Consider the following 14,968-nt stretch of genomic DNA (forward strand, 5'->3'; position numbering starts at 1 on the left):
AGTCATATTCAGTGTTACAATTGTCAGAAGTATGGTCATTATTCTAGTGATTATCCTGGAAAATTAGAAGAATCAAGAAACTTTTGCAAAGCTGGCGAAACATGAAGAAGAAGAGATGTTGCCGATGGTTACAATAAGAGATGAAGAGAGATTCAATGACCAGTGGTACTTGGACTCAAGATGTTCATCACACATGTTTGGAAGAAAATATTGGTTTGTCAACATAAAACCCTCAATGAAGAACATGGTGAAATTTGAAAATGACAACACTCTAGCAGCTGAAGGTGTTGGTGATGTTCTGATTATGAGGAAAGATGGCAAGAGGTCAGAAATTTCAAATGTGTTATACATACCAGGCATGAAGAGCAATTTGCTCAGTATAGGGCAGTTAGTCCAAAAGAACTACAAGGTGTCGGTCGAAGACAAGATGATGAGAGTTCTCGACTCAAATGGAAGGTTGATCTTGAAGGCTTCAATGTCTCAGAATAGAACCTTCAAGATTGAGCTTAATGTGATGGAGCATAAGTGCCTTGAAACAGCAGCCGGTAGAGATGAATGGATATGGCATTATAGACTTGGTCATCTCAATTTCAAAGACATTAGAGATTTGAAGAGAAGAAATATGGTTTCAGGATTACCAGAAATCGACATTCCAAACGAAGTGTGTGAAGAATGTGTGCAGGAAAAGCAACATAAGAACAACTTCAGTAAGGATGCAGAAAGCATGTCGAAGGCAATTCTTGAAGTCATATACTCTGATGTATGTGGTCCTCTCCAGGTGGATCCGATTGGAGGTAACAAATACTTTGTTATATTCATAGATGATTTCGGTCGAAAACTGTGATCTTACCTGATCTAGAAGAAAAGTGAAGTGATTGAGGTATTTTCCAAGTTTAAATCTATGGTCGAAAGACAGAGCGGTTGAAAGATCAAGATTTTGAGGACTGATGGTGATGGAGAATATATGTCGAAAGACTTTGACGTATTATGTGTGAAAGAAGATATTGTGCATGAGGTGGTGCAACCCTACACTCCACAGTAGAATGGAGTCGCGGAAAGGAAGAATAGAACCATTATGAATATGGTTAGAAGTATGTTGAAAGGCAAGCATCTATCCAAAGAATTATGGGGAGAAGCTGTGTCGACTGCGACATATATCCTGAACAGATATCCGACGAAGAAGCTAGAAGGAATCACGCCAAAAGAATATTGGTCTGGTGTCAAGCCTAACTTGAGTCATCTGAGGGTGTTTGGCTTTATAACACATAGATAAGTGCCAGATCAGTTGAGAAGAAAACTTGATGACAAGTCGAGTCAGATGATCTTGATATGATATCATTAGATTGGAGGATACAAGTTGTTCGACCTAGAGAATAAGCAAGTAGTGATCAACAGAGACGTGATCATAGATGAGCTTAAGGAGTGGGATTGGACTGAGAATGTCAAGAAAGATTCAGTGAGAATATTTTGTGATGAACCGGCTACTGAAGTCGAAAGAGAAGTTAGACAGGACGAAGTTAAAGGTGAAGCAGGCCCAAACAGACCTCAGAGAACAAGACACATGCCTGCAAGATTGCAAGAATGTGTGATTACATCAGATGATGTGGTCGATGAAGAAGGTGAGTTGGTACATTATGCTTTCTATGCAGATGTCGAACCTGTCAATGCAGCTGGGGCATTGAAAGTTTCGAAGTAGATGAAAGTAATGGACGAAGAACTGAAGTCAATCAAAGTCAACAACACTTGGTCACTTGTCAAATTGCCCCAAGACAAGAAGGCAATCAATGTGAAGTGGGTATACAAGGTGAAGTTGAATCCCAAAGGAGAAGTGACTCGACACAAGGCGAGACTTGTGGCGAAAGGATTTCTTCAGAAAGAAGGAATCGACTTCGATGAGGTTTTTGCACCTGTTGCTAGGATCGAAACAATCAGGTTGGTTGTTGGTCTATCAAACATGAACAACTAGAAGATGTGTCAGATGGATATGAAATGTGAAATCCTTAATGGCCCCTTAGAAGAAGAAGTTTATGTTGCACAAACAGCTGGGTTTGTGAAACATAGCGAAGAAAGAAAGGTGTACAGGTTGCATAAAACCCTATACGGACTTAAACAAGCTCCAAGAGCTTGGAACAAGAAGATAGATGGTTTTCTAAGGGAGAAGGAATTTTTGAAGTGCAAATCTTAACATGGAGTATATGTAAGAAGAAACAATAGTTAATTGCTTATACTATGCCTCTATGTCGATGACCTGTTGATAACAGGTAGTTGTAAAAAGGAGATCAAAGATTTCAAAGGTGATCTCAATAAGGAATTCGAAATGTCAGATCTGGGTGACATTTCATATTTCCTTGGCATCAAATTCTACAAGAGTGGTAGAGGTCCGATGATGCATCAAAGAAGGTATGTAGGTGAAATTCTCAAGAGATTTGAGATGCAAGATTGCAACCCAACTTCGACTCAAGTTGAGCCCATATTACAAGTGTCGAAAGATTCAGATTCAGATGATGTCGATCCAACCCAATACAAAAGCCAAAGGTAGGTATGGTGAGTAGGTTCATGCAAAAGTCAAAGGTATCACATCTAGCAGCGACGAAGAGGATACTAAGGTATCTGAAAGGAACTCTAGACTATGGCATTTTGTTTCCTGCAGCTGATGAAGGAAAATAATGCAAATTAGTGGGATACACCGACTCAAGTTGGTGTAGTGATATTGAGGATCGAAAATCCACAATTGCCTATGTGTTTATGCTAGGTGGTGCACCAGTTGTTTGAAGTTCGAGAAAGGAGCCAGTAGTGGCATTATCGTCATGCGAAGCAGAATACATAGTTGCTTCTCTCTGTGCATGTCAAGCAACGTGGATGGTGAATCTGGTCGAAGAGATAACAGCGAAGAGTCATGGAGCAATTACCATGAGAGTCGACAACATGTCAGCTATCAATCTGGCGAAGAATCCGATAGCACATGGTCGAAGCAAGCATATCGAAATGAGGTTCCATTATCTTCGAGAGCACGTAGCATGTGGGAAGATGAATGTGGAACACTGTAGAACTGAAAATCAGATTGCAGACATCATGATGAAGGGAGTGCAGGTCGAAGTGTTCAGAAGGCTAAGAGTTATGATGAATGTAGATAGCTTAGACATAGTGAATTAGGTGGTGTGTTGAATTGTAATTCCTTGTGTTGAAGCAGGTTGCTCGACAGAGTAAGAAGTATTGAACCACCTAATATGTTAAGTTGTGTTAGTGTGTCGAAGTGTCAAAGCATGTTACTTCACACAGAATTTCGACTTAGGTTTATTTTAGTAGTGTTAGCTATTTTGCCTTTTATAGTTTTGGGTTTTGGCTTGAAGTCCAAGTTAATCTAAGTATATAAATAGATAGAGTAATTCTTATTTTTGTAAGGATGTGAATAGAGCATTCATAACATTGTATTCATAGTATTTTGCAGTTGTAAAGTGAGTAAGAAGTTTTCCACAGTTTGTGGACAAAGAGAAACTATGCAGAATTGAAGTTTTCCACCGTTTGTGGGCAGAGAGAAACTCTGTAGAATTATATTTCTCTTCTCCTTTATCGTTCTTTACTTTCTTTCCTTCTCCATTGTTGTTCTCTTTTCATTACTATTATATTGCTATTGTGTGGGTAATAACAATCTTGTTCATCAAGATGGATTGAAATTCTATATAAATTTTAGGAGATTTTCAACATTTAGTTAGTCTCAATTTTTTTTAATCGAATTGATTGGTTGTTTAGTGCTTAAATTCCTCAGTCTTGAATAGGTTTCAGTAGTGGCCTCTTGTTCCATCTAGTTCGGTGGTTTTTAGTTGTTTATGCTACTTTTCTGGTGTGTTTTGCAGCGTTATATCTGCTGTTTGATCGGTTCCGGGCAGCACTTCTTGTGCTTTACAACTTCAAATGCATTTTGACCTTTAAAAAAATTTTAAAAAATAATAACAACGAAAATTGCTACAATTGCAACCGATTCATCAAAATCATTCATTAAATAAACATTACATCAAACGGTTTAGAATATAGATGCACCGAATAGTCCACCTACCACGTTAATAGAATTACCTAGCCACAATGAAAAAACATACAAACCTAATTAAGGGGTAGGCTTGTTGGAGCAGGCAAATTGGAAACTTGTTTTTGAAGTTTTTTTTTGTCCTGTTGTTCCACAACAACTCTCCACATAGTCCCTTTCCCTCTCACAACAACCCCTCTTCTGATTTCCACTAACTATGTTCCTATATCACTTTAACTTGAAAACAATTGGCATCTCCTTTCCATTAGTCTACACCTAACAACAAAGGAAAATAACTATATCTGATTGTATTTTCTAACTCCAATATTATGGAATAAAATAACACATTAAATCCACCAATTACTAGGATCAGTGCTTGTACAACTTTGGTCTCTCATTTTCTTCTTAGGTATTTTAGGTGAGAATCTTGTTTATCCCATTTTTAATTAGTCATTATAGATAGTAATTGGTATTGGCATGGCCCATAGTCAACATAGTTCAACACAAAAAAAACTACTAAGTCTTGCTTTACATATGCATTCTACAATAGTCAACATAGTTCTGACTCAACCACATTTTAATATTTTACTTAGTTGTCTGCTAAAATAAAAATATTTTACCTAGTAGTATACATTTGATTTTAGGATAACATAAATTAAAGTTTAATAAATTAATTATAATTAAAGTGAATTGAATATTAATTTATATTTAAATATATTTATATAAAAGTCAATTCAACAATAAATTTAAGGTTAAAAATCAATTATAACAGAAAAGCTTAAAAGGTTAAAATCAATTTTAAAAATAAAAACTTTTTTTAAATAGCAAAATCAATCCTTTTAAAATTATAATCAACGAGACAACATTGTCATGCATGAACATTCAGACTCTATAAAATATCAATTGTCTCATATATTAAGAAACCAAAAGTGTGAAAGACAAATAGTAAATATTAATTATCAGAACACGTTTTTTCATGTTTGACCACTTTACTTGAAGCAGTTTTGAGAGATGTCCGTGGCACAATAAAACTTCCACTTTAATTGCAATGGAAAAATTTCAATCAAGTTCACATATGCATGTTTTTCCTACCCAAACGTACACTAGAACATACGTTGGTCTAAGTGTCGATATCCCTTCATTTGAGGCAGTCAAGAAATTCGCATGCATCTCTTTCTTTACAAGACATCTTTAAGAAAATCATGTCAGTATTTTAATATTGGAAGTTCCTTACAATGAATCACATATTCCCTAAATGTGTCCAAGCATGTCTTGCGACAAACAGGACAAACTTCATTAATAGAATCATAAGGTGATATCTAAGGATAGTACGATACTCTATAAGTGACATGAGTTGTTGATCTAACTCATAAATAGGAATAACAAAGAGAAAATTATGAGCATATGTTGCTTGCAATCAGTCAAAAAATTGTTTTCTATCTTGTGGTCATATCAAATTTTACATTCATGTCGTGAACATATTTACTAAAAATGACACTCGCCAAAACAAAACAAGTATTTAAAAAAGGACAATGTTCTTGCTAGTAAAACTGGTAAGTTCAAAATTTATAATTGCAAAACTATGACCATTTAAAACTCTGTCAAAATTAGAGTTCATATCATATGTATCACTGTCTCTCAATATATAATCATGTAACATTCAAGATTGGCTCAATGAATCCACAAAATTGTATGAGATAGTCTCTAGTGACGTGTACAATCCTAATCTCTGCCTCTAATGGACAAAGAAGCCACCATCTATCGAAGGTCCCTAAAAAAGGACATTCAGCAACTACAATGTCTTCAACCGTCATTCAAAACTCTTTATCAAACCAAATATTCACTTCCTCTATATGACTAGGCACACTCTTACACACACACAAAAATTGACAATACTCATGCAAGATCGAAGTAGAAGAAACTCACTCAAAAAAAATTTTAATTGTAACAGAGACGCATTAACTCAATAGTCTTGACAAACTCTTTCATGGACAACCCTTTAATAAAATCTTCACCTTGAAATATGTAGCTTAACTATATTTTTAATCTTCATATTTTAATTAATTCACGAAATTAATTTTTATATTGTAAATTCAAATCAATTTGATTTGATTTATATATTTTTTATATTGAAAAAAATAATATATTATTTTTTTAATGACGTGTTACCTATATTATTAATATGTTAATGTAATATTTTTACAAAATAAATGTCAGAAACACAAATAATTAATTATTAAAAATAGACCGGTTTTCAATTTTAAATGTCAAAAATATGAAAGTGATTAAAAATAATCTAAATTTAAAATAGAAGAATTAGTTTTAATAATACGTAAACAAGAAATTGAATAAATTAAAATAGAAGACCAAACTGTAATTAAGTTAAAATATTCAAACATGTAAAAAATTATACCTCTAGGATTAATTTAGACTCATCCAAAAATACTGTAATTTAGAGATAGAGTAATTTAGACCCACCTTTGAGATAACCAACTCTCACACGCCTTAGTCCAGACACAAAGACCCTCACTCACCTGACTTCACCAACCCCAAACCCATTTGGGTAATTTCCACCACATCTGTGGGACCGTATCATCCAACTAACCTTTTGTAGATCACCTACATCCCACCGTCCAATCCCGTTTGTGTATTGTGCATGCTAGTGTGTCAAAGAGTTACAAAAGTTAGAAATATAAATTAACTATTTAAAAATAAATATAAAAATATCAATTTCAGAAAATCACTTTACTAGTAACGATTTAATTAACTTTTTTTTAAATACAATGATGAGAATATTAATTTTGCAAATAATCCATATATGAAAAAAATATCCATCTTATTGCATAAATGACAATTGTGTTTGGAATATTCTGAAGTTTTAAATTATTTTAAAAAGTCTAAATTTAAAATATTTCATTTTTTTATGATTTAATTAAAATACTTTAAAGATATTTTATATCATAAATTAATTACTATAACAGTTGATTTATTTAAAATGTTTTACTTTAATTTTAATTTTTTTTAAATAATATATTTAAATAATTATAATTTATTGATGGTGTAAAAATATCTAGATAACAATTAAGCTCTTTAATTTTAGAATTTACAACTAAATAATTTAAATATGATAATAATTATGTATGAATTTTTCTGTCACGTTATTTTAAAAAAATAAAATTTACTAGTGTTAAAATAAAATGTACAAAGTATACATATACAGGCTTATATTTTCTACCCAGAAAAAAAAAACTTATATTTTCTATAAATACACAAAATCTCTACTAATTCTATTAAAAGAAAAAAGAAAAATCCTACTAAAAACATGAAAAAACAAATACACAAAATCCCTACTAATTCTACCAAAAGAAGAAAAGTAACATATGTCAAAAAAGAAAAGAATAAATAACATCCATAGTAGTCTGGCCCACACTCATTCCTTTGCTTTAGTATAATAAGACCTCACCAACCACGGACCGCACGCCAACCGGTTCAACCAAACACCACAGCATTTTTTCCTCAACCAACCCGGTTCGAACCGGTTTTTTCCTCCCTTATATAACCCTTCTTCTTATCTCCTTCTCAAACAGGCTCCAATTATCTCTTCAACACATAGCAGAAGCTGAAAAGTGTGAAGAAATAAGAAAAGGAAACAAAAACAGTAGAAGAATATAACAATGGCAACCAACGAGGATCAAAAGCAAACTGAATCTGGAAGACACCAAGAGGTTGGTCACAAGAGTCTTCTCCAAAGTGATGCTCTTTACCAGGTACACCCAAATTCACTTCTTTTGAATTTTTCCCCTAAAAAATTGATTATTTAGAATGAATTAAAATTTAAGTTCTTAAAAAATTAATATTTTTTTTAATTATGAACAGTATATTCTAGAGACCAGTGTTTTCCCAAGAGAACATGAAGCCATGAAAGAATTGAGAGAGATCACAGCAAAACACCCATGGTAAAGAAAACTCATTAAATTTTTTTTAATTTGTTTAGTTTCTATGTTTTTTATTACTGATTAATTGAACAAAAAAACACAGGAACCTCATGACAACCTCTGCAGACGAAGGACAATTTTTGAGCATGCTCCTTAAACTCATCAATGCCAAGAACACCATGGAAATTGGTGTCTACACTGGCTACTCCCTCCTTGCCACTGCCCTCGCCATTCCTGAAGATGGAAAGGTAGTATCAGTTAGAGAGATTAGTCTATTCAGTTATGCATGCAGATGATATCTGGTTTATATTAAAAATTAGTTATTAATTATTTATTCTGTAACAGATTTTGGCTATGGATATTAACAAGGAAAATTACGAGTTGGGTCTTCCTGTGATAAAAAAAGCTGGTGTTGACCACAAAATTGATTTCAGAGAAGGTCCTGCTCTACCAGTTCTTGATGAACTAGTTAAAGATGTAAGCTTTACCATTATTTTTTCTAACCCATTTGAAGAAATAAATAAGAAGGTAAAAAACATTAATGGAAAAATTAATGATTAATTTAATTTGTGTGTTATAAATTTTAGGAAAAAAATCATGGGAGCTACGATTTTATTTTTGTTGATGCGGATAAGGACAATTACATCAACTACCATAAGAGGTTGATTGATCTTGTTAAAGTGGGAGGTGTGATCGGCTACGACAACACCCTATGGAATGGATCTGTGGTGGCACCTCCTGATGCTCCTCTCAGGAAGTATGTTAGGTACTACAGAGATTTCGTGTTGGAGCTTAACAAGGCTTTGGCTGTGGACCCTAGGATTGAAATCTGTATGCTTCCGGTTGGTGATGGAATCACTATCTGCCGTCGGATCAAGTGATTCATTTGCGTGTGCATGCACCGCTCCACATTATTGACAATTATTGTGTGGGAATTTATGCATTTATTAAAAAGTCATCAAATTTTAATTTCTTTTTCTTCAAAATATTTGTGTTTGTAATTTTCTCTTCTCATTGACATTGAGATGGCGAATAATTGGAATTATATATATGTTTGGCCTTTTATACTACTAGCTTCATTTCAAAAAACATGTTATGTTTTTATTTTGAAGCCAATTATTCTCCCAGTCGAATTACATTGTAAATTTTGCTATTCTCTCAAAATAGAGGCAAATGGAGGGGTGGCAAACGGAACGGGATCCGTCTCGTTTAGGTCTGTCCCGCAAAAACCCCAAAAAAACGGGACGAGACGGTCATAGTTGAGGATGTGGACCTAAAATTGAGGATTTGGACCTAAAACGGGACGAAACGACACATTAGAGAATGAATATCTAAATCCTTAGTCTGCCCCGTACTAAAGTGCGATCAAAACGAACATGTCCAACGGATCGGATCCGTTTTGCCACTCTAGACCTATGTGAGAAATACAACTTAAATTCTTAATCGTGACGATAACAACATTATGTAGTAGTTGCAACTTGCAACAAATTAGTAGTAGCATCTTTTGTGCTAACAAATTTCTACTTTTTTTCTTCTTCTTGTCACGGTTGATTTGCCTACACTGAATCCCACCCATCAAATTTCAATTTGGTCCATAAAGACTTCTCAACTGCTCCCACTGCATATCTGTTTTGTTATACGAAATGTTAGATTCGGAGAATCGCCGTGAAGGAGGGAATCTCTTCGGCAAATTTTTATGATACTGATATCTATGAATGTTGGAATATTTAATTTAAATATTATAATTTTAATAGTAATATGAACGCTATTATAAAATGAATGATTATGAATCAATTATCAGATTATATATATATATATATATATATATATATATATATATATATATATATATATATATATATATATATATATATATATATATATATATATATATATATATATATATATATATATATATATATATATATATAAACTCTAAAACATCTCCGCTTAATATGATTTCATAAAATATCTCATTAACAACTTTCCATTAATATTCGTACTCTACATCTCATTCACTTCATTCATTTCCTTTATTCATTTTCCGTGGACAAATTTCTTGATTATTTTGATATTTAATCGTCTCCTACCATAAATGTTTGAAAGTCGTTGCTATTCATATCTTCAGGTCCGAGAAGATTAAATATGGGCAGTTGTCATACCTCAAAATTTATCCTTCCTTTTTTCTTTTCATTTGACCTATAACTTGGTTCATTTAATCTCATCCATGTCCCATTCATATTCATTCATTCTTGATTAACAACTGCTAACAGGTATCATGGATTCAGAGTTGTGGTTGATAAAATCAGGGTTTGATTGAAGATTATGGTATTGCACATCATATGGTTTGAAACCCTAGTTGCTGACTATGACATCCTCAGTGGGGTATATATTCAATATTGAGGTTTCATCTGACTCATTTGGTCCATTATGGATGATTCATGTGCTTAGAAGATTTATGGTCTTAATTCATGGAGTAGGGTTCAGTTAAAATTTCATATGTGCATGATCTTTTGTTTGGTTAACATACATCTGGTTTGATTCATAGCATTAACCTAAGTCATTTGGTTCAGGAGATTGTAGTCCACACTCAATTGTCCATACAAAAGTACACATTTTTCACTAGAGTTGACTTTTTGGTCAATCAGTTAACCAAAGTCAATCATCTGACCAAGATCAATTTCCTAGCCCTAACTCATGTTCGTATTCATGCTCACCTGTAAGCTTTGTTAAACCATGCTCATTATCCATTCATATTTCATTTTGAACCGTTTTTTGAACCGTGCTGATTAGTTGAAACCGTTAACGACCATTACATCCATCATTGTGTCTTGACCTTCTTTTCGAATTGAGTTTAAATTCAAATTTGGTTTTAATTGCAATCTAATCCCGGAGGTTCAAATTGACTTTTGGAGGCTCGAATTGATCTTTGGGAATTAAATTGATTTTAAAAGTCATTGCGTCTTCGTTTTAACAAATTAGTTGTAGAGATCATTGATCTTTAGATTTCAAATTGATTTTGATTCCAAGTTGATTTTCGAAATTTGAAGATGAATTAACTTTAGAGGTCATTTACCTTTCAATTTTGAATTTTGGAATTCCATGTTTAATCGGTTAGAATTTCTTTCTTCTTTTTTTACTTTTGGGTCTTGGTGGTTCATTTAGGAATATGCCCATTCTTTTATTTTAGAGGTCGCCATTAAATCATTTTGTTATCCATTCACCAATTTAATAATCCATTTTTTTAAAACCAAAACAAAAATCCATTTGCATATCCATAATCCAATTCTAATTTTTAAAGCCCATTTTAACATCTAATCCACTTAACCAATATCCATTTCATATCCAAATTCCAAAGCCCATTTGCAAATCCATTTTAACTATCCATTAAATTCAATATCCAAATTCATTTTTATAACCATAATCCATTTTTAAATCCCAACCATAATTCATTATCCAAAACATTTTCCATTTATCCAATTCAATTTTAATTAGTACAATCCATAATATTTTACATAAGATAAAATGAAGAAAAAGAAAAACAATTGGAATTGATGAGCAGCATGAAGCCCACGGCGGAACAAACAGCTGCAATCCTGCCAAAGCCAAACCCAACGCCACCCAAAGCCGAAAGCAACTACCAAAAAGCCAGAAAGTTGCAACAGAAAAAGAAAGAACCATAGCAGAAAACTCAAAGCCACAAACCAACATCGACTGCAAGTCCGACGGCACGACACGGTAGCATCCCAAACGCAAATGAATCCAAAGAAGCAAACCAAATTCCCTCAGACTTTCAACCAATTTCACCTACATAAAACTCCAACAAAACTCCACAATTAAAGCCTAAGGGTCTGTTTGGATTGATGGAAAGGGATGGTATGGAATGTAATGGAGTGGAGTTATATTCCATTGTTTGTTTTTGCAAAAAATAAATGGAATGGAATGGAGTGTGATGGAACCAATTCCATCTAATACCACTTTTTAATCCATTTTTGATTCCTCCCAAATTGGAGTGTATCCAATAGGATAGAATCAATTAATAACCCAATTACAATTTTGTCCTCAAAAATTTCAATTTTATTAACTGTTCCTATTCTTCATTCTTCAATTCACGTGACATTTTTCTATTCATTCAGTGTAACTCTTCTCTTTCCAGACCTGCTTCTTCTTCTACCCTGACAAGGTATGTCATATTTCTTCTTATTTTTCCACCTATTTATATGTATGTTCTATTGATTTATTTTCATGCTCATGAGTATTTCAATTTTTAGAAATTAGGTATGATACTCTTGTGTGCTTCTTGTTGCTTTTTCCTATTGTTGTGTGTCTTTTTCTACCATTACTGTTCATGGGTTGTTTTTCTTCATGATTTATAATGCTAGTTAGTACTATATAAATTGGATTTACAAAGCTATATAATACCTGCTACAAAAATTGGATTTGCAACCAAAATTAGATTTGCAGTGCTATAAAAATTGAATTTGCAGTGCTATAATATTTTCGTAGCATACAATAACATACCTGCAATAAAAATTGGATTCTTAGTGCTATAAAAATAGAATTTATTAGCAAGACTTGATTTTGTTTATTAAGTATGGTGTGAAAAACTTATGCATTTGTTAAGTATTTTGTTTATTAAGCTTATATATTTTAAATTTATGACAATATGTTTATTTATTTTTTAAATGTTAAGTTGATATTTTTTATGATTATATGTATTATTTTATTGTGTGAATGTTGGATCTATCAATATTGTAGTGTTTTTTTATCTTAAGTGTTAAGTGTTCAAGGGTATAAGGTCTCATTCGAGCCAAGGAGACAAGGGCCCATGATACCCCTAGAGCACTACAAAGAATCTCTACGTCAGGAGCAGACCCCGAGGCATTTTCTCCCCGCACTTAAGGGAAGCCCGACCGAGAAGACCGGAAAAACCTTTTTGTAACCCTGATTGGGGCGCGGGCATTGACCGACACTAGAGCATTCAAAAGGTCGACACCCCTTGGCACAATTTCCCTTTATCAAAATGTCAAGAATTGGAGATAAAAAAAACAGTCAATGGGCGACAAAGGCACAAGAAGCTCACTGTAGATAACCTTCATTTCCTCTTGGAGTCGACGCCCATCAATAAGCGGGTTTGAATGAGTCGCTTCAAGCGTTTATTTGAGATTTCATCTCGGGGAACGACACCCCTAACATAACTTAACTCTTTGATGAAGGTGGTCAATCGTTTTTTCAAGTAAAGCTCTTTTGGGGACAAGTCATTTTCCTTGTAGACGTACAATCCGCTCCCCGTCAAAAAATGTCCTTGGTTCCAAAACTTGCAAAATAAACGGATACACCTATTCTCAATCTCAATTCCTATAACGGATACTATCGCATGAACCTTTTCCTTTAGAGGGATAACAAAAAAAAATTGATGTTTAAAAAGATGGAAGAAAAGTGATAAATAGGGTTTTCCTCCTAGATAATCCCATTAATATTGGAAGACTTTGATGTTAGCCCAACTTACAAGATTGAACTTCCAAGGAGCAATCATTAGATGGTTAAAAACCTATATTTCGAAGTTGTTCAAGGGCAAACGAAGACCTGAGACTTTAAAAGTGCACTCATAAAAAGGATTAACACACCATTTATACTCATTACAAATTATTTTACCTTCCTCAAGGACCAGTACACCCAAATCTGAAGAAGGACCCATGTTGAGAAAGGCGCTTTCGAGACTACCTTCACGAGCAAATATATAAATAGTTATTGAAATAGCAAGATCAACTCAAGAGACAGAAACATCCTTCATCGATTTTTGACTCTTGAAGGGCACCACTTCATTCGACTAAAGAAAACCGTATCTTGTGGAAATACAGATGACGAAAAGGAGAAATGTAACACCTCAAGAAACTGTATAATTGACTCTACAAAGATTGCATGTTGACTTATCAAAATAAGGATCATAAACATTATAAACGATCCAGATTGCATCAACAAAGCACTTAAGTACTTTAGTTTCCAAAAGGTCATTATGATAGAACCTACGAAAAGACATCTGACACATTTAAGGCACGAGTTCCAAATGAAATTAATGTCACATCTTGGTTTTCCACTCAAGTCAGGTCACGATCGACGGGAAATAACAAAGCCCTTGCACTAAAAAGTAGAGACAATGGCTTGGGGAAAATATTTTGGGCCGGTCAGAAGGCCATATAATTGCGGTCTAGAAAAGATAATAATCCATCAAATCACTCGTAAAGTAGGAATGTTATCCTGGATTAGAGCACTCACATGCATGAAGTTTTGTAGGTTTTATAACCCTCTACTATATAAAGAGGAAACACATTTTTTTTCCAGGTGCAATTCAAATTCAAATTTCATTCACTCACTTCACTCTCATATTGACTTGAGCATTGGAGTGCTATCCTTGCAGGTCAACCTCATTTTCATAATACCAAAAGCTCAAGTTCACCGTTGCAATTCACATTCTTTTTATGATTCCTTTAGCAAAACATATTCTATGGTAACGATAATATATCAGATAGAGAGAAGTCAATCAACTAGACGAAGATGATGACTTAGAAAGACTATAAGAAAAGTTATTAAGAAAGATCTTGAGATCAATAATTTGGATTGAAACATGAACCTATATAAAATATTATAGCAAAAATTAATCCAAGTAGCCGATCTCACTTTTTGAAATTAGGGTTATTATATGAATAATTTTTTCCATTCAAAATATTTCCTTTCTAATTCTTTATTTAATTTCTCATTTTTCTTATTCTTTATCATTACTATCCGTTTTTATTTAATCAACCTAGTTTATAACAATTATACTCTTAATATTTATTATTATATCATCTTATTAATTAATTTAATAACACTCCATATACAAATGCAATTTTCTTAAGATAATTATACAATTTGTCTTATATATAAAAGTTGTTAAGTCTTTTAAGCAATTTTTGACGCCAAAATGAAGATTATTTATATAATTGTATAATTTTAATGTTATTTTATTAATTAT

The 14,968-nt window shown here is 33.2% G+C and overlaps 1 protein-coding gene across 1 annotated transcript; it reads left to right on the top strand.

Annotated features, from left to right (window-relative positions):
• Window positions 1-7,501: 7,501 nt before the first annotated feature.
• LOC127106290 (caffeoyl-CoA O-methyltransferase) lies at window positions 7,502-9,026 on the top strand. The gene is made up of 5 exons (XM_051043594.1): window positions 7,502-7,788; window positions 7,898-7,977; window positions 8,060-8,204; window positions 8,302-8,433; window positions 8,544-9,026. The coding sequence occupies exons 1-5, from the start codon at window positions 7,696-7,698 to the stop codon at window positions 8,835-8,837; spliced, it is 744 nt and encodes a 247-aa protein (XP_050899551.1). The 5' UTR covers window positions 7,502-7,695; the 3' UTR covers window positions 8,838-9,026.
• Window positions 9,027-14,968: the final 5,942 nt, after the last annotated feature.

This window comes from Lathyrus oleraceus, chromosome 7 (assembly GCF_024323335.1).
Source record: "Lathyrus oleraceus cultivar Zhongwan6 chromosome 7, CAAS_Psat_ZW6_1.0, whole genome shotgun sequence".
NCBI classification, from domain to species: Eukaryota; Viridiplantae; Streptophyta; class Magnoliopsida; order Fabales; family Fabaceae; genus Lathyrus; species Lathyrus oleraceus.